Genomic DNA, 20,293 nt, shown 5'->3' with positions numbered 1-20,293 from the left:
AAAAACAAAAAAACCTCACATATGTAATAGCTTGTTTTCTATATAAATTTGTTTTGATAAATCTAGAAATTTATCAAAGGCTTTAAAAAGTAGTACTGCCTTTTATGTGATTTAAATAGATCATTTATTTTTTAGTAGGCTCTATGCCCAACATGGGGCTTGAACTCACAACCCAAGACCAAGAGTCATATGCTCTACTGACTGAGCCAGCCTGACACCCCTGAACAGATCACTTTCCAACATCCAATGTCTAATACTATGTGATCTGAATGTCAATTCGTAGAATATTTAAACATTTTTACAAACTAATACATTTTTTTCTTTTTTCCTTTTACTGAAGGAAACTTACATTTCTTAATTTTTTAATGTTTATTTATTTTTGAGAGAGAGAGAGAGAGAGAGAGAGAAGGCATGTGTGCACATGAGCCGGGGGGGTGGGGTGGGGGTGGGGGAAGAATCCCAAGCAGGCTCCATGCTGTCAGCACAGAGCCTGACGTGGGACTTGACCTCATGAACTGTGAGATCATGATCTGAGCTGAAATCAAGTTAGATGCTTAACTGACTGAGCCACCGAGGTGACCCTTACTTTTTTTTTTTTTTAAGGAAGACTCTTACTGTTTTTAATATGTTCCCACATAGTAGACCCATAACATAACTGATTGATTACTTTAATGGATCTTTTCTAGTCCCTTTATATTCTAAATATAGCATTGGAAATATGCCCAGGTAATAATGACAATAAAGAGATAAGCTGACAGCAGAAAACAGTGCTGTTTTCATAAACCACTACTCAAAAACTGGGAACCATTTGTAATTATGCACTGCAGGTAAGGGGTGACAACAAGGTAACCCCAAACACCAAAACCAAAGGAAGACTTCCCCTGAGAGTGGTATTAAGAAGAATTACAATGCAAAGAATAGGACTACCCACCTGCAGAAATGATTCTGAGATTGAGAGAACCCACAAGAGGAAGTGTGATTAAAGTATGACAGTAATGAAAAATTCCAAGAAATTCCAATGAATGTTCACATGTTCATTTTGCTTCTTTAGTACCACTAAGGATGTAGGAGTGAAGGATAGAGTTCTCTCTATGAAAAATATAGTCTGGCAGCACAGATAGGTAAGTAGAACAACAATTAATGAGAGGAGGAAAGCAGGATCCATTTCTCTTAGGACAAAGTGAATTGAAAACCAAGAATTTCTAATGTTTACCTAGTACTATCTAGGGGACAGAAAGAGGCCTGCTACTGGTAGACACAGCATGGCAATTAGGGAAGAAGAGACACTGCTGTGCAACAGAGATTTTCATTGAGTTGCACCACCTGGCTGCTTATGTCCCTATGCTCAGGGCCCATGCTCACCAAGTCACCTGTCAGTTGCTACATCATCTCAATATAGGTAAGAGTGTCCCCTAGAAAGCAATACAACTGCATCCAGAAAATGAAAAGGTGTATTCCTCACTGTAAACTGATTTTCTGGTATGCATCTGACCGCTGAGGGTTTGATTAGTATGAATTAGTGCTGCCAAATTAGCTCTGAGCACCAGACATACCACACTCTTATTTTCAAAGCTGAGGACTAGACCATGACACACACAGTCTACATCAAGCATTCCCATTTTAGGAGGTCCTATTATGGGGCCATATATTTTTATCCAGTCATATGCACTTTCGTAGTGTTTTCAAACTACTAAATACATCATATCATCAAGTGTCTGAGTAGAAAGCAGGGACAATGAAAAGTGACCAGGTCATATTAGCAAAACATATACTAATGCACAGCATACTGCTTACAGGGCAAACTCAACTTGATCATGCTCAACAAACAACCAGTACATCAATCAAAAACAAGAGCCATATTAGGTGGAGAATCTGGAGAGGAAATCTACTCTGCATGAAGAACCATGTGAGAGAAGTTTCTATTAGCACTTGCAGCCAAATGCCAAAACGGAAAGAGCAAAAAGCCCAGAAAAGACCCTAAAGAGAGCTCCAGCACACTGTCCCTCCAACTTTAATGATGCCTGGAACCTAACCATAGCCAACACAAAGCTAATACTAGAATATTAAAGTATATATGGAGCACAAATGAAGAAATGTTTGGATTGCTAGAATAATGCCTTTAACTTTCCATTCTGCAATTCTGAATTACTTACCTTTGTTGAGGCGAAACAACCAGAAACCATGGTTTTTACCAAGGTAGGATTTTGTTGCTATTTCTAATGTTTGTCCTTACAGTGCCTGGCAATTGTTGCCTGGGAATTTTCAGGGTCATTCTTTGTCACTGATGTTAAAACCTTAGCAATGCAATGGTGAGGTTCTTCAGGAAATACTACAGATTAACTATCATAGATCAGCTTTTCTGGATCACTATCCTTATATAATTTGGATTATTTTCCACTAAATTTTCTTTACATTTGCCTATAAATTCATCTGCTTATAATAAATCAGGATTACAAAACAGCATAAGAAATGGGGCGCATGCGTGGCTCAGTCGGTTGAGTGTCCAACTTCGGCTCAGGTCATGATCTCATGGCTCATGAGTTCAAGCCCTGCGTCGGGCTCTCCGCTGACAGCTCAGAGCCTAGAGCCTGCTTTGGATTCTGTGTCTCCCTCCCTCTCTGCTCCTCTCCCACTCACGTTCTCTCTCAAAAATAAACATTTAAAACAAACAAACCAGCATAAGAAAGAACAAAAGTTGTTCTTCTTTAACTTCCCACTGGAACCAGTTTTGAGGATACTTAAAACCCAAGTTTTAAACTTTGCTATGCTGCAGCCCCCAACATTCATATCCAGCACCTGTGTGTGTGTTAAGGTGATTCCTCAGGAGGGTGACTGTTCTGAATGCCCTGCCACAGAGATGGCACTTGTGTGGTCTCTCATCAGTGTGACTTTTCATGTGACGATCCAAATTTGAACGCCGCGGACATGTGTAACTGCAAAGCTCACACTGGAATGTCTTCTTTACACCTATATGCAAAATAAAACACTTACTTGTTCCAGGGTTTCAAAGTGTTAAGTTTAACCCTAATGTTAAATTTCTACAAATAAATTTCATTAGCTTTTTTAAACTAAATCCAATTTAAGTCATATTAAATCAGAATTATTTCATGCCACTAATAGATTTACTTCTTTGTCTTCTTCAGGACTTAAAAAGTACTCAATTTGGAAAAACCTCTTTTAGACTGGTTAAAAGGATTGGTACCCACCTCATGATCTTTAAAAAAAAAAAAAAAAAAAAAAAAATCCATTTACTTTAAAATAATTTGCGTACACCGTGTTATATATGCTTTATCCCAAAATGACTTTATGAGAGTTTAATGGATAAACTAATTTTACCTTTCTTTTTAATTTTTGTTGGTTTTGGAGGCTTCATGTTACCAACCACTTTCTCTGCATTAACCTCTGATAGCAGACCCTCCTGCTGCTCTTCCTCAAAATCGTAGACAGACACATCCACATCTTTGCCCTCCTCTGTGTAACGCAGTTTGCTCTTTTTGGTTTTCTTTGTTTTTTTGGCTGGCGGCTGATAATCTGGGTCTTTTTGCCAACTAGGATCTTCTTGAGGTGGAAGTTCCCCTTGCTCTAGCGTCTCCACCTCTCCATTGGCCCCTACTTTCACCACTTGAAACCCTTCAGGCAAAGGTAAGGTGTGACATATCATGGGTTCGCTTTCTGCAAGACCCTCTTTAGACACTTCATTCTCATAAGCCCCCTGAAGTTCTTCTACTGAAGTGGTAGCAACAGGTACAGTCACAGGAACAGGTACTTGGACAAGCTGAAGCTCTCCTATGTTTATGGGCTGTTCCTCCATATTTACAACCTGTAAGGTTATGATCTGGGTATCGTCCACAGCAGCCTCTGCTTCTGGAGCGACTGTACCCTCCATTACTTCAGTCTTCATCTGAAGAAGGGTAGGATCCAGCTGTTCCATCATTACCATCTGCACACTGTTATTGACATCCTGGACCACCTCACCCCCATCAGTCTGGTTCTGGGGTAGGTGGCAAGTATCTTCTTCCTGGCCACCTTCCCGGCGTCGCTGGTAAGTCTTTCTTTCCTTTCCTTTAATGAAAGTTTCAGACTCTTCCACAATGGCTTCAACCGCCTCACCTTCCATTTCCCCTTCCTTTAGTAAGGGAGAACACAGGTTGTTATTTATTTATTTCACAGATTGTCATTTAAAGTAAAATTTGTCCAAATGAAAATAAATACATTTTAAAACAAAATGACCCTTGGCAAGTGAATTAGGAAATCAACAGTTGTTAATATGACAAAAAGACAAAACAGATATTATGAGCCTCCTGATGGAAGAACAACCTATATATGAAGCAATCTTGTTAATAAACAAAACAAAAAATCCAAAACTAATCAAGCCTCTAGATCCAACCACCAATTAACAGGAAATTGGTGACAGAGTATGTTAAATTACACTACAGGGATGACTCAGTGAAATCCAGACTGAAGGAAACTGCAGGATTAACCACCCAGTTTCTTCTGCAAATAAATCACCAACACAAAAAATGGGAAGGATAGAGGAAGAATCTACACCTCAGTGGTTCTGGACCTAGGGTGACTTTGCCCTCAGGGGACATCTGGCAAGGCCTGGTGACATTTCTGGTTGTCACTACTGGGTGGGTATGCTACTAGCATCTAGGGGTAGAGGCCAGAGGTGCTACTAAATCTTCTGTTATGCACAGGTTCAGTCCCTACAATGAAGAATTATTGGTTCACAAATGTCAATAGTGCTGAGGTTGAGAAACCCTGATAGACGTAAGAGATTTAAGAAAACATAGCAATCCAAAAACAAACAAACAAAAAGAAAAAGCAAAAACAAAAACAAAACAAAAATCCAACAGTCAATCACAACATATGGATCTTCTCTGGATCCTGATTCCAACCAACAAATGATTTAAAAAAATATGACATGAGACAATTAGATTTAACTCTGGGTATTTTTTTTTCCAACTCTGGGTATTTGGTGATACTAAAGAATTATTAACAAATCTAGTTTACATCTTATACATTTCCTGTATCTATTAATAAAAACACTGGCAGAGGGCCTTGCTATTTTTAGCTAAATTCTACCTTAGAAAATATTCCACGTCATAGTGTTTTCTCACTGTTTTTTTGGAGCCAGAATCAGACCTTGGATCCACACTCCTATGGTCCTGACTGTCCACACAACACTACCTCCTGTGTCATACCATCAACTTGACATTCATTGTACCTCTCTCCTCTGTAAGACCACAAATTCCTTGAGGACAGGGACCATGTATAACAAGTAGTTTTTACTCTTTAGCACTATGCCTAGGTTGGTAAGTACTCAACTGTTAACTGAACATTTAAAAATGACAAAAAAAAAAAAAAAAAAAAAAAAAAAAAGGTGGGGGTAGCCTGGGTGGCTCAGTCGGGGTAAGCGTCCGACTTCAGCTCAGGTCATGATCTTATGGTCCCTGAGTTCAAGCCCCATGTTGGGCTCTGTGCTGGCAGCTCAGAGCCTGGAGCCTGTTTCGGATTCTGTGTCTCCCTCTCTCTCTGCCCCTTCCCTGCTCATGCTCTGTCTCTCAAAAAATGAATAAACGTTAAAAAAAAATTTTTTTAATGGAAAAAAAAAAATCAGCTAATTCATAGTTTCCGGCTCTTAAGTCTTGTGAATACTCAAAGTACCCAGATACCTAAGAGTAAAATGGGTCTGAACAATCATCCAATTCATAACAATAATCCAACTTAACAAAACCCACATATATAAGCTTAATTCAAAATTAAAGTGTTTTGTATTCTTGCCCTAGTCTCACAAAAAGCTTTTGCTACTTCTATTACAGACACATTTTTCCAATTCTCTGTCTGGGTACCTTAACACTGTACCCATGCTGGCAGTCAGGACCACCTGTAAGGCAATACAAACACTACAGGAGAATGGGTAAGGCTTGGTCCTGCATTCAAAGAGTTACTACCTATTTTTATTTATTTTTTAAAGTTTACTTATTTAAGTAATGTCTACAACCCAATGTGGGGCTCGAATTCACAAATGTGGAGATTAATAGTCACATATCTTTCCACCTGAGCCAGCCATGCCAGGCACCTCTTCAGGTTCTCCTGGACTCCACACAATCAGAATTTGCAACTTAATAGATCTCCAAGTGGTTTCATATACTAAAGTTTGAGAAGCATTTATTTATACCATCGTTATTCACAGATATTTTAAGAGAGAATTTTCAGGTCAATAATGTCCCCAAATTAGTACCCCAACAAGGATGGGATAATTCTAAATGCTGGCATTAGGGAACAGAGAAAAGGCCCATCTACCTTGGCACCATTCTTGGGAAAAATACCAAAGTACAAAGAACAAAAAATTCATAAGCCATAAATGCTAATGCTGACCCTGTCAGAGGCTCATCACACAACCCCAGGCTATTTAGATATCTTTAATGGTAAAACTAGTGGAAGGAAAACATTTAATGTCTAAGTTCTGTTGGGTTGTAAAGCACACAACAATCTGAAGGACACAGAAAAATCCATCCCCTCTCTGCCTTGAATTTGAGAACTTTTATTTTTAAAAAAATTTTTTTTTCAACGTTTTTTATTTATTTTTGGGACAGAGAGAGACAGAGCATGAACGGGGGAGGGGCAGAGAGAGAGGGAGACACAGAATCGGAAACAGGCTCCAGGCTCCGAGCCATCAGCCCAGAGCCTGACGTGGGGCTCGAACTCACGGACCGCGAGATCGTGACCTGGCTGAAGTCGGACGCTTAACCGACTGCGCCACCCAGGCGCCCCAAGAGAACTTTTAAATACAAATAACTTGTAAAAAACTTGCTTGTAAATAACTAAGTCTAACCTAAAAGAAATCACTGGAATTATAAACCAAGTAGAAGAAGTGGTAGAAAGGAGTACAAATTGAAACCAATTGTGTTGCCAGGGAGCTGAGCTGACAAGAGTATTCTCTCACTGTGAAAAAAACACATGGCATAAGGTTCCTGAACATGGGCCTCTACTCAGGGTACTAAAGCAGCAGCTTGTTTTTACAGAGAAAAATCAGGCACAAAGTAGCAAGGTATTAGCCTCTCCCAAATACTGCTTAGAAAACTCAATGCATCCCCTCAAGCACTTTACCTAATATTCTCCATGAGAAGGGAGTCTCTCCTTTGAATCAATAACTAACCTAATAGGCTGTACCAGGTCTCTCTTCCCACTCCGTAAGGACTGTGCTCTGCTAGCTGTTGTCACCCTTTGGCAGTTCTGATCCATTTCTTCTCTTCCTCCAGGGACTTGGCTCTGCTTCTACTCAGTTTCTCTTAGCCACACAACACACAGAGAACAAACTTACACTTACCCAACTCCCCAATTTTCTGCCTCTTTGCTTGAGTCAGCCATGCTTTCTAGGTTTTATCAAACCTTTCTGAGGACACCACCACTAGAAAGGGGTTTACATTTATTTCCAGAACACATTTTAAAAAATTTTTTTTTTAACTTTTTTTTTTAATTTATTTTTGAGACAGAGAGAGACAGAGCATGAACAGGGGAGGGGCAGAGAGAGAGGGAGACACAGAATTGGAAACAGGCTCCAGCCTCTGAGCTGTCAGCACAGAGCCCGACGCGGGGCTCGAACTCACAGACCGTGAGATCATGACCTGAGCCGAAGTCGGACACTTAACCGACCGAGCCACCCAGGCGCCCCCAGAACACATTTTTTAAAGATTATCAAAGTATAGTAGCTTATTTAGAGAAATCTGAAAAAGGAAGCACATGAAGATTTTTTTAAAGTTATTGATAGGATGCCTGGCTGGTTCAGTTGGTGGAGCGTGTGACTCTTGATCTTGGGGTTATGGGTTCAAGCCCCATGTTGGGTACAGAGATCACTTAAAAAACAGAATCTTTAGGGGCATTTGAGTAGCTCAGTCAGTTGAGCATCCAACTTGATTTTGGCTCAGGTCATGATCCCAGGGTCACGGGAATGAGCCCCGTGTCAGGCTCCGCACAGAGTGTGAAAACCTGCTTAAGATTCTCTCTCTTTCCCTTTGCCCCTCTCCCCAACTCATGCTCGCTCTCTAAAAAAAAGTTAAATAAATACAAGATAAAAAAATAAAATAAAATCTTAAAAACAGTTACTCACAATTCCTTTACCTAATCACCTACCATTTTGGTATGGTTTTTTTTCAGTGTTTTTCCCCTTATGGATATTTATACATAGATGACATTGTATTATACATATAGTGTGCACACATTTTTATACGGCTTTGCTCTATCTTCAGAACCTTTCCTTACTGAAAAGGACTCCACTTCCTCTTTAGCTTTCTATAATCCCCTTTGCTTGGTCCACAAGCACCAGAGCAACCAACCCAAAGACCTTCCCCTTACCTTCAATCTCAGTTTCTCTGGCATCTGACGGTATGAAACTTGTATTCCTCCTTCATTAACCTCTTTTCTCCCTTGGTTCTGTCTTTCCTAGGTCTCTCTCTTCCTTTGTCTCTGAGAGCTACTCCACCTACCTTCTGAGCATATCAAGGCTCTGTTCTTTTCTCTGTAGCCACTCTATTCGCCAGCCTTTTTTTACTTCAGCTGTCTCCACAGAGGTCTTTCAAACCCACATCTGCAATTCTCTAATTTTTTCACTGCCTACGAGAGCTCTCGCCCAGTGATGCTTGGCTATCACCTTCAATTCGATGGCACTTGAGAAGGAATAAGGAAACCTGTACTCCAGTCCCTAATGCATCACTAACCAAACGAGGAGCTTACAAAGTGGGTTAGTCTTCTGAAGAACTTGTCTTCTGAATTTACAAAGTGGGTTAGTCTTCTGAAGACATTTTGTATTCTCTGTCATCTTCATGACAAAGTAAAGCTTAGGGACATTTATTTTATTTTAACCAATAACTTTTGGTATATATATTTACTTAATTTTTAAAGTAAACTCTACTCCCAACGTGGGGCTTGAACTCATGACCTTGAGATCAAAAGTTGTATGCTCTACTGACTGAGCCAGCCAGGCACCCCAGGAACATTTCTTAAACATCATTCGACCAACTTCTGGGTAGAGGGTGGGGCAAGAGGAGGTTCCCTCAGACTGTGGCAGGATGATTCTGGCACCTGTGAGTGTTGGGGTTGGCAGAGAGGAAAACTGGCATCTGAGCACGTCCCTGCTCTTGACGACTGGGTGAGTGGGAGGATGTGGAAGCCTAGCCTCTAACAGAGGCCCCTGAGGTCTGGCCATACTCCTAACTAACCACCAGCCTGGCCTGCATCCTTGGGAGCCTACTGGATCAGCCCTCGCCCTCTTGCCTCAGTGTCTTTTCTACCAGCTCTATGTTGCTCAAATCTTTCCCATCTTAAAACTTCCTTTAACCCACTTGACAATTTAGCACCTGCCATTTCTGTATTCCTTCCATGGTCAACCCCACACTGTCTCCACTCTTTTCTCTTCCATGCCTTGGTTCACCAGTTTGTTCCTCAATTCTCTACTGAACTGCTCTAAGCCTAGCAATGGCCCTTAATTGGCAAATCCAAAGGAGACTTTTCTGTCCTTATCTGACTTGACCCCTCAGTGGAATTCAGCATTCTATTCTAGGCTTTATCCCAGATTTATGCCAGACCATCAGAAAAAAAGCTTGGTATATTTGGGTCACATGGTCTTATCCCTACAGAACTGCTTTCACCAAGTTTTGTTTTGGCATTATGCCCTTGGCTTATACTAAAGGATACGTGGCAGAAATTTTCAATTACACACTTGGAAAGGTCTTCTTCAATTAAGGATTTTTTTCCTTTCATTGTTGAGACCTATGTTACAGGATCATGAGTTACCATTTTTTTTAGTTGGGCCACACCTTGTTCAATTTTTTTCCTCTCAAGCTATATAATAACTTCCTATTCTAAGTTGTATTTTCTAGGGCTTTTACTTTGTATCATTTATCATTTATATTTTCTGTACACTTCGTCAAATTGTAGAATAAGATGGGCTTTAAACCAGGGGCACATGGGTGGCTCAGGTGGTTAAGCATCTGACTCGATTTCAGCTCAGGTCATAATCTCTCGGTTCCTGAGTTTGAGCCCTATGTCAGACTCTGCACTGATAGCATGGAGCCTTCTTGAGATTCTCTCTCTCCCTCTGTCTGCCCCCCCCATCCCCGCTCATGCATGCTCTCTCTCAAAAATAAATAAACTTAAAACTTACAACTGTATATATGTAGATGTGTGTGTGTGTGTATACATATGTAATAGAAAACACAAAAATATAGAAATATAAGGAGTCTTACCATTCTTAAAATATATCAAAATAGAAATAACTTCAACTAAACACGTGCAAACCTATTTGAAGATTATAAAAATCTTCCAAGAGGCAAAACAAACAAACAAAACCAAAAACCAAAACAAAACAAAAAAACCCCAAACAAAAAAACCTCGATTCTAAGAAGCATAAAAGACCTCACTGAACAGACACTACTGTCTGTATCCATGATCAGAAAAGCCAAACATCATAAAGCTGTTAATTCTTTCTACTTTATATAAAGTCATTTTCAAAGTGTCTGAAAAATAAACAATGATAGCAATAAAATTTCCAAAAAAATGAAGGCAACCTTCTATTTCCAAATATTGACATATTATAAAGTCACAATAATTAATATAATGTATACTATCACTATCACAACCAATTTAAACAGAAGAGAGGATTGGGGCACCTAGGTGGCTCAGTCGGTTAAGTGTCCAACTTCAGCTCAGGTAATGATCTCATGGCTTGCAAGTTCAAGCCCCGCATTGGGCTCTGTGCTGACAGCTCAGGGCCTGGAGCCTGCTTCAGATTTTTTGTCTCCTTCACTCTCTGCCCCACCCGTGCTCAAGCTCTCTCTCTCAAAAATAAATAAATATTAAAAAAAAATTTAAACAGAAGAGAGAATCCAGAAACAAACCCTAGAATATAAAAAGTTGTCATTTTAAAAATTAGTGGGGAGAAGAGGATTACTTCATAAAAGGTACCAAAAAGCTATTAAACTATTTGGAAAATATTGAGCTATATGTTTTTTTAATTTTTAAAAAATGTTTGAGAGAGCATGTGCGCGTGTGCGCACAGGGGAGGGGCAGAAAGAAGAGGGAAACACAAAATCCCAAGCAGGCTCCAGGCTCTGAGCTGTCAGCACAGAGCCCCATGCAGGGCTCGAACTCATGAACTGTGAGAGCATGACCTGACAGCCAAAGTCAGATGCTTAACTGACTGAGCACCCAAAGTCCCCTTGAGTTATATTTTTAATCCATCTGGAATATGATGTCATTATAAGAGTTAAGGAGATATTAACTGCCCCCCCCCCACACTTAAAAGCCCTCACCCTGAAAAAAGATATAAGGTGAATAGCCTTCTGACCCATGAGGAAGGCTTTGTGCTTAGACACAGAAATAATAGGAGACACCAGAGTAAGATTACTGAAATTTTAACAACCTTAAAGTAAAAAATTTCTTATGACAAAACACTGAACAAAATTAAAAAGAAAACAGTCAACAAGAAAATTGTTTGCAGCAAATGTGACAAAGGACTAACATCCTTATCGTATGATTGTAAAATGTGTAAGAAAAAGATGAACACCAAAAGAAAAAAGCTGGGCAAAGGACACAAATACATGACTCAAAGAAATACAAATGGCAGATGAAAAAAAAAAGAAACCAAACTTCAACACTAAAACAAAAAAGGAAATTTAAAATAATGTGACAGCATGCTACCTCTATTAAACTGCTACAGCTGTTTTAAAGCAAGGTGCTTTGAAATTAGCAAGGTAACTGGTGATATGAATCAAGAATTTTTAAAATATTCAAATTGTGGGGGTGCCTGGGTGGCTCAGATGGTTTAGGCATCTGACTCTTGATTTCAGCTCAGGTCATGATCTCAAGGTCCTGAGATCGAGCCCCATGTTGCACTAGGCATGGAGCCTGCTTAAGGTTCTTTCTCTCTCTCCCTCCCCACTGGCATGTGCGCACGCTCTGTCTCAAAAAAGTAACTACACTTCATTTTATACCCAAATAATCAGAGATGAACATCAAGATTTCAAGGATATTATTAATCGAAGTGAATAGTTTTAAACAACTCTAATACATCTGGAGGTGAGTAATTAAAACTTGGTAAATGATATATCCACCAAGTGGAATACTATACAGACATTAAAAATCATGTTTCAATATAACACTTAACATGAGGGAAATGCTCATTCCATATTTAAAAAGGACACGGATGGGGTGGGGGGAGGGAGTGTCAGAAGAAGCAGAATAGAATAATTATTAAGAGCTCAGGTCCTTCAGCCAGAAAACTTCATTCCAATTCTGGTTCTTTTACTTAACTAGCAGTTGATATGGAGTGAGAGATACTACCCTTCTGTGCCTTGGTTTCCTTTTGTACAAAAAGGGACAATAATAGCCCTATGAAGGGTCATCCACTTCATAGGCTGTCATAAAGATGAAACAGAACAATGTACACACACAGCCTAGGTCCTGTGCTCCTCTGTATCCTCCACCCCAGAGGGTAATGAATACATGTTAGCTGAACAAATACATAACCTCCCAGTTTCCTAGAATACTAATCACAGACCTTACATAAATGTTCCCCACTAAAATGTCTGATAAACTACTGAATTTCTGTAGAATGAAGGTAGTAACCAATGGACAAAACCTGGAGACTGACCAACTCTAGGAAACAAACAGAAAAAGAGCCAAAAAGGAACACAACAAGCCTCCCAGGCTGGTGTCCCTCATTAGGTGTGTCCAGCATATTCCTGCCCAATGAAATCTTCCTTTCTGAAATTTGGTGCAAAAACTCACTGTGGTTGAGGTTTACTGCATCAACTCCAAACTCTTCCCCCCATTTATTTATTTGAGAGAGAGAGAGAGGGAGAGGGAGAGGGAGAGGGAGAGGGAGAGGGAGAGGGAGAGGGAGAGGGAGAGGGAGAGAGAGAGAGAGATAGCACATGAGTGGGGGAGGGGCAGAGAGCAAGGCAGACACAGAATCTGAAGCAGACTCCAGGCTCTGAGCTGTCCGCACAAAGCCTGAAGCGGGGCTTGAACCCACCAACTGTGGGATCATGACCTAAGCCAAAATCGGATGCTTAACCAACTGAGCCACCCAGGTGCCCTTCTCCCTGCTTTTTAAAAGCAATCTCTGTGCCCAACGTGGAGCTCGAACTCACGACCCTGACATCAAGAGGTGCATGCTCTACTGACTGAGCCAACCAGGTTGCCCTCAATTCCAAACCTTTTAGCTTGGCTCCCAGAAGTTTGTTCCCGTCCTTTCCACCCACTCAACCTCACCTCCTGGGCATCTTCTAAATAACTGCTTACTGTCTTGTACCCTCCAAGCTCAAGTGATCCCCTAAATCACATCTTCTCAAGTGCAAACTGACTTCATGTTTGTTTGGTTTTTACTGTAGTATACTTTTCTATGTCTATGTCTTTACCTCAAATAGACTATTAGCTTGTTGAGGGGAGGAACTATGCCTTTTACTTCTGTATCCTCTACAGCAATAAATACAAAACAGTGTTAGGTAAACAACAGACACTCAATGTCAATGTTACTGTCACATGAAACATATAAATGGTTCCTGCACGCAAGAGCAGGAAAGGGATACGGAAAAACAAAATATCATATGCTAAGTGGAAGCTTAATTATGTGAATTTATTTCCTTTATTTTTTAAACTTTATTTATTTTGAGAGAGAGAGGGAGGGAGGAGGGAAGGGGTGGGGGGGGAGAGGGAGAAAGAGAGAGGAAGAGAAGAGAGAGAGAGAGAGAGAGAGAGAGAGAGAGAGAGAATATCCCAAGATCCCAAGCAGGCTCTGTGCTGTAAGCACAGAATCCAACACAGGGTTCAAACCCATGAACTGAGATCATGACCTGAGCTGAAACCAAGAGTCAGACGCTTAACCACCTAGATGCTCCATGAATTTGTTTCCTTTATTGCTATGTTTGCGTCAATAAAAAGTCCTAATGACACAATTATAGGTTAGAGTAAAACAATCCTGCCACATAAAAATAAAGGCTAGGGGCACCTGGCCGGCTCAGTCAGCAGAGCATGAGTCGTGAACTCAAGCCCTATGCTGGGCACAGAGCTTTGATAGATAGACAGATAAAAACGCACTCATATCATACACTGTATGTACTCAATAAATACGTTCTATGTGAAAAAAATTTTTTTAAAAAGGCTAACTGTGACTGCGCTAATTTTGAGGACAGTAAAATTTAGTAACTTATCACCTGGATTACATGGCTGTACAGTCAGTGTGTCAGGTACTTCCCAAAGGAAATCAACCAAAATAACCTTCCACACTCACCAATGCAAAGTTCAGTCCTTTGGAGAGTTCAGTTATTATAAAACATACACACAAGGGGTGCCTGGGTGGCTCAGTTGGTTAAGCATCTGGCTTCGGCTCAGGTCATGATGTCACGGTTTATGGGTTCAAGCCCTCCATCAGGCTCTGTGCTGACAGCTCAGAGCCTGGCGCCTGCTTCGGATTCTGTGTCTCCCCTACTCTCTGCCCCTCCCTCACTGACACTCTGGTCTCTCTCTCTCTCAAAACTAAATAAAAAACATTAAAAAAAATACACTAAGAGTACATGCACACTAAGAATAAGACAGTGGAGAAGAATGATTTCTAGTAGTCTATTTTCTTTTTTCTTTAAATGTTTATTTATTTTTGAAAGAGAAAGACCAAGTGGGGAAAGGGTAGAGACAGAGAGGGCCAGAGAATCTGAAGTGAGCTCCATACTAACAGCAGAGAGCCTGACGCAAAGTTCAAAATCAGGAACCGTGAGATCATGACCCGAGCCAAAGTCAGAAGTTTGACTGAACCACCCAGGCACCCCTATTTATTTTTTAAAGATTATTTGTTTGGAGACAGTGGGGAGGGGCAGAGAGAGAGGGAGAGACAGAATCTCAAGTAGGCTCCATACTGTCAGCACAGAGCCCAACATGGGGCTCGAACCCAAGAACCATGAGATTATGACCTGAGCCGAAATCAACAGACACTTAACCGATTGAGCCACCCAGGTGCCCCTAGTAGTCTATTTCATAAACAAAGCTACCACATCTTTTTATTTTTTTTTTTTAACGCTTATTCATTTTTTTGGAGAGACAGAGTGGGGGAGGGGCAGTAAGAGAAAGACAGACACACACACACAGACACACACAGACAGACACACACACACACACACACACACACACACACACACACAGAATCGGAAGCAGAAGCAGGCTCTAGGCTCTGAGCTGTCAGCACAAAGCCTGACGTGGGGCTCGAACTCATGAACCATGAGATCATAACCTGAGCCGAAGTCAGACACTTAACCAACTGAGCCACCCAGATGCCCCAAAGCTACCACAACTTTTTAATATATACCGTCCTTTACAAGGGAAAACTGCTAAAAACTCCTTATTTCCTGGAGCACATTTGAAGACTATCTATACACTCTTTGCAAGAAATAATAATCCCAAGTTCCCATGATTATAAGAATACAGTAAATAATATATGCAACATACAAAACACGTGTGTAATCAACTAGGTTATCAGTGAGGCTTCTGTTCAACAGTAGGCTGTTGGTAGTTAAGTTCTTTGGAAGTTAAAAGTTATACTCGGATATTCAAGTTGGAGGTTGGGGGCTTGGGGGGCGCTGAAGTCCCTAACTCCATGTTGTTCAAGGGTCCACTGTAACGTGATGGGTGCTATAACAGGGGTTAACATGCTTCCTACCAGCCTGGCACAAAGGATGGTTTAAGTGGGTAAGAGATGGGTCCAAGAAGAGCAACTGCTAAAGCTGGACCCTAAAGGATGAGATGAAACTTGACAGGCAAACTACAGTAGAGAGGAACTCTAAAAGAGGAAATTGTATGTGGGAAGAAACTTATGTATGGAATTAGACAAATTTTCTGCAAAAAATTCAACATAACTGAGTGGAACAATACTAAATAATCTCAAATTTATTATTGTGACCTGGTTTCAGAGGCCATGTTCTAGTTCCTCAGTAAGGGTAGCCTGTTTATTTCACTTACTGAATATTTACCCAACAAAACAGAAGACAAAGTTTATCTGGGAGTCAACATTCTAATGCCATTGTACTGATTGAAGGTTGCCTCCCAAGCACACGCTGTCCCTCTCTGCTTTCTATAGCCTGAAAGAGACTTTTGCTAGCATACAACAACTTAATGCTTCACTTCTCCTCATGCTCCCAAGGGTGACTATGTCAGGAACCACCAGATCTCTCTTTGTTCTGCTCCAGGCCCAAATACTTGAAAGCAGCTCAGAGTTACACTCTCTTTGGAGCAGTCCTACAGTCTTTCATTGCTGGGAATATGAGAAAGGTAGGATCTATGGCAAGTCTATTACTGTGAATAAATAAGTATGTTATAAAAAGAAATAAGTTATACACACACAGTATAGAATTTATACAACATCTAACAGGCACATCTATGGATTTTGGTGCACATTCTACCTGAGCAGTAATTCCCAAACGTGGATGGTATCAGGATCACCTAATAAACTTTTAAATACATAGATCCCGGAGATTCTGATTCAGTAGGCCTAGGGTGGAAGAGACCTTATTCCAAAAGGTCCCCAGGTGATTCTGATATAAAATCTCTGTTGACCTTGGTTTGGAAGTGACTGACCTAGAATACAATACTTATCTACCCTAAATACAGGTCTACATAAATCCAAGCTACTCAAATACCCACTGTTTCCTACTATGAGAATTTTTGGTTCATTCTTTAGAACAAAGAATTATTTTGTTTATTTATTTAAATAAAGTGTATAAAGCCTACCTCAAAACTAGTATGATGTCCATATAAACAATAATGGAAATGTATCACCCAAGATGGAAATTCTAACGTTTTACCTCTACCATGGGTACCATCAATACCAAAATATCTCTCTAGATGGTATGGACAAGCTCAACACATGACAGAAGGAAAAAAGTAAAAAGAGAAGTGGAAAAACATGGTAAGACTGAACTCATGGTTTTGCAGTGTGTTTCAGTGACCATGTGGGCCAACGTTTGAGTGTTTCTGTAACCCAGTACTCACTCATGAAGGCTACTTAATACCAAGATAATTTTTATTTGATAAACAGGGTCTTACATAGGGTCAATATTAAATCAGAAGCCAACAGCTTAAATTCAACAATGCATACCTATACCAAAGGCATAATAATGATAATAAATGGCAATAGGAGATCTCTGAACAAAGATCAAGTAATACTTATATTAAAAAAAAAAAAAGACAGGGGTGTCTCGGTGGCTCAGTCAGTTAAGTGTCTAACTTTGGCTCAGGTCATGATCTCATGGTTTGTGAGTTTGAGCCCTACACTGCGCTCTCTGCTGTCAATGCAGAGCCCGCTTTGGATCCTCTGTCCCTCCCTCTCTCTCCCCCCTCCAGCTTGTTCTCTTTCTCAGAATAAATAAAAATAAACTTAAAAAAAAAAAAAAAGAGTAAGATATCCTTAGTGAGTAAATAGTATAATAGCATGAAATATGGAAAATAGTTAAAGTGCTATTCAATAGATAGAACAAAAGAAATCTGAAAAACCACAAAGGATACATATGTATAGGAATACAGACATACAGAAGTTTAAACAAAAACAAAATGTTACTCTAAACTAATATTAATCATGAAAACAAATAATTTGTCAACTTGATTGCTCCTTAAAAATACGGAAACAAATACAGGAAAGAAGGAAATCTAGGCAATAGGTTAACCAAGAAATGGGGGAGGGGGATTACACATTTATGAATACCCAAAAGACATGACAAGGAGAGAAGGAGCAAAAGACCTTGTCTAACAAGTGGTCAGAAAAAAAAATTATAAATAAAATTTACTACAAAGAGGTAACCGAGTCACTATATTTTAGTCTCAATATACATTCACAACAAAAAATTTTGTTGTGTGTGAGAGAGAGAGAGAGAGAGAGAGAGAGAGACAGACACCAACTGAGCGCACGTGCATGTGTGTCCAGGGGAGAGGGGCAAAGAGAGACAGAGAATCCCAAGCTAGATCCATGCTCAGTGTGAGCCCAACATGAAGCTCAATCCCACGACCCTGGGATCATCACCTGAGCCGAAATCAAATATTCTAAATAGGAGTGGAAAGATAAAGATACAAATAAAACAGGGAGGCCTGGATGGCTCAGTCAGTTAAGCGACCATACTCTTGATCTCAGCTCAGATCAAGCCCCAAGGTGGGCTGTGCACTGGCAGCAAGGAGCCTGCTTGGGAATCTCCCTCTTCGCTCCTCTCCTGCACACACTGTCTCTCAAAATAAATAAACACTAAAAAAAAAAAAAAAAAAAAAAAAAGGGAAGACACATGGAGCACCTAGGTGGCTCAGTTGGTTAAGTGACTGACTCTTGGTTTCAGCTCAGGTCATGATCTTGCAGTTCTTGGGCTTGAGCCCCACACTGAAAACAATTAGGGTACCCTCTATTATTATACAATAGTTATATATCATACCTCTGGGAATGTAAACTATCTTGTATCTGCTTTATGATATATGATAATGACCATGTTATGTCAGAGTTTTGTTATACCAGAATTTATAAAGAAATAAAAAGTAGTGGGCTGAAACAATTTAGAACTTTCGGTGGTCCAACTAGACAATACTAAAACTACGTACTAACCAACCCTGGCCTCAAACCATGGTCTGTTTTTACCACAGGGAAACTACTGAAGGACTCTGAAAAGGTTCTGAGTTAGAAGAGGTAAATAAGCTCAAAATCTGAACAGTGGTGGTACTAGACCTTTAACTTTAGCGACAGCCAGAGCCTAATAACGCACTGTTTACATGGACAACCTTTAAAGTTGGTGACCAAAAAAAATAAATAAATAAAATCTGACAAATACATACTGAAAACCTAATGTGTGCCAGTGCACAGGTATACTATACTCAAGTGCAGTAATGATGTAAAGTTTTCATGCTGTTTTTCTATAGATATACACTGATACATATTTCTGTCAAAAGAGATCTAAATTAATGAATACATATAGGGGAGTCTGGGTGGCTCAGTCGGTTAGGCGTCCAACTTCAGCTTGGGTCATGATCTCACAGTTTTTGAGTTAGAGACCCACATCGGGTTCTGTGCGGACAGCTCAGAGCCTGGAGCCTGCTTTGGATTCTGTGTCTCCGTCTCTCTCTGCCCCTCCCCTGCTTGTGCTCTGTCTCTCTCTCAAAAAGAAATAAACAAAAAAAATTTTAATGAATATATATCAAATAATTAGCTACAGAACCAAATGCAGCAGGATATTCTGTGAAACGCATAGACTATTCAGAGCCAGTATGGGGAAGAATAAAAAAGGCAGATGTACTTGTCCTACATCTATGACCTCAGGTATATCACTTTGCTTCTTAGGTTTCTTACCTGTAAAATGAGGGGATTGCCAGATGACTTAAAATTTCCTCTGGCTTTAACATTCTACACTTGTTTTTAGGTTATTACATTCATCCCTGTAGGTAAGAAGGGAACAAGTATCCCCACTTCCCAGCTATAGAAATCAGATGGACATTTTAACTGCATCCATCAAAGCTGTACAAAAGGATGGAGCAAAAGGTAACTTCCTAGCTTTGCAGTCCACTTGTCTGTAACCAAGAATTAGGCAGAAGTCTCTAAAATCTATTTAGATTAAGATGGCTAAGGCACACCACTCTACTGAGTGGCATTTATATCTGAAGTTGATGAAATTTGATGAGGTATCTCTGTGTCAGGCGAAAACACCACAAACATTAGACACAAACCTACCAGACTGGTTCTTTCCTCCCTCCATTAGGATATGTTTTTTATACTAGACAGTCTGCTCAAAGTGAAGGTACAATCACTATTTGTGTAACTCCCCACACACTCCTTGCACACAGAGTATCAAGACATCTGCTTTTCAAAAGCCGTAACAATCTAGGACATTTTAGGATTCGGTTGCCACCTTTCTTGTTGGGGAAACTACTGTATCATCTACCCTCCTACAAAATAAGACACTCTATTTCTTTAATTTTAGTGTGAAAAATGCTTAGAGCCATAGTTATATACTTGATAGGATACTATTTAGCCATTAGCTAAGATGAACACTTACCTAGAAGTCATTAAATTGGCAAATATCTACTACTGAGAACAGTTCAGAATGAAAACAGGACTCTGAATAGTTATTACAGACATCTCAAAATCTATGTACAATTTGGCTCTTACTCAAAGTCCACTTACTCTTATATTAAAAATAATTCAAACAATGGGGATGAGGAGGGATAAAGTATTAGAAACAAAAAGCTCGGGTTAAAAAGACACTGGTCTCCAAAGGAACAG

At 40.0% G+C, this 20,293-nt stretch overlaps 1 protein-coding gene across 3 annotated transcripts in view; it reads right to left on the bottom strand.

Annotated features, from left to right (window-relative positions):
* The window catches only part of CTCF (CCCTC-binding factor), a 47,430-nt gene that overhangs the window by 16,336 nt on the left and 10,801 nt on the right, over positions 1–20,293 (bottom strand). For all 3 annotated transcript variants that reach the window (XM_049622945.1, XM_049622947.1, XM_049622946.1), the window contains 2 exons: positions 3,337–4,126; positions 2,797–2,967 (listed from right to left, as the gene is read on the bottom strand). In XM_049622945.1, the coding sequence (XP_049478902.1) occupies positions 2,797–2,967; positions 3,337–4,117 (952 nt within the window). In that variant the 5' untranslated portion in view covers positions 4,118–4,126. The remainder of the gene's footprint in view (positions 1–2,796; positions 2,968–3,336; positions 4,127–20,293) is intronic.

The sequence above is a fragment of the Panthera uncia genome, assembly GCF_023721935.1.
Source record: "Panthera uncia isolate 11264 chromosome E2 unlocalized genomic scaffold, Puncia_PCG_1.0 HiC_scaffold_20, whole genome shotgun sequence".
In the NCBI taxonomy this organism is placed as follows: Eukaryota; Metazoa; Chordata; class Mammalia; order Carnivora; family Felidae; genus Panthera; species Panthera uncia.
Note: the sequence above shows the minus strand (reverse complement) of the source record. Positions and strands in the feature narration are given on the sequence as shown.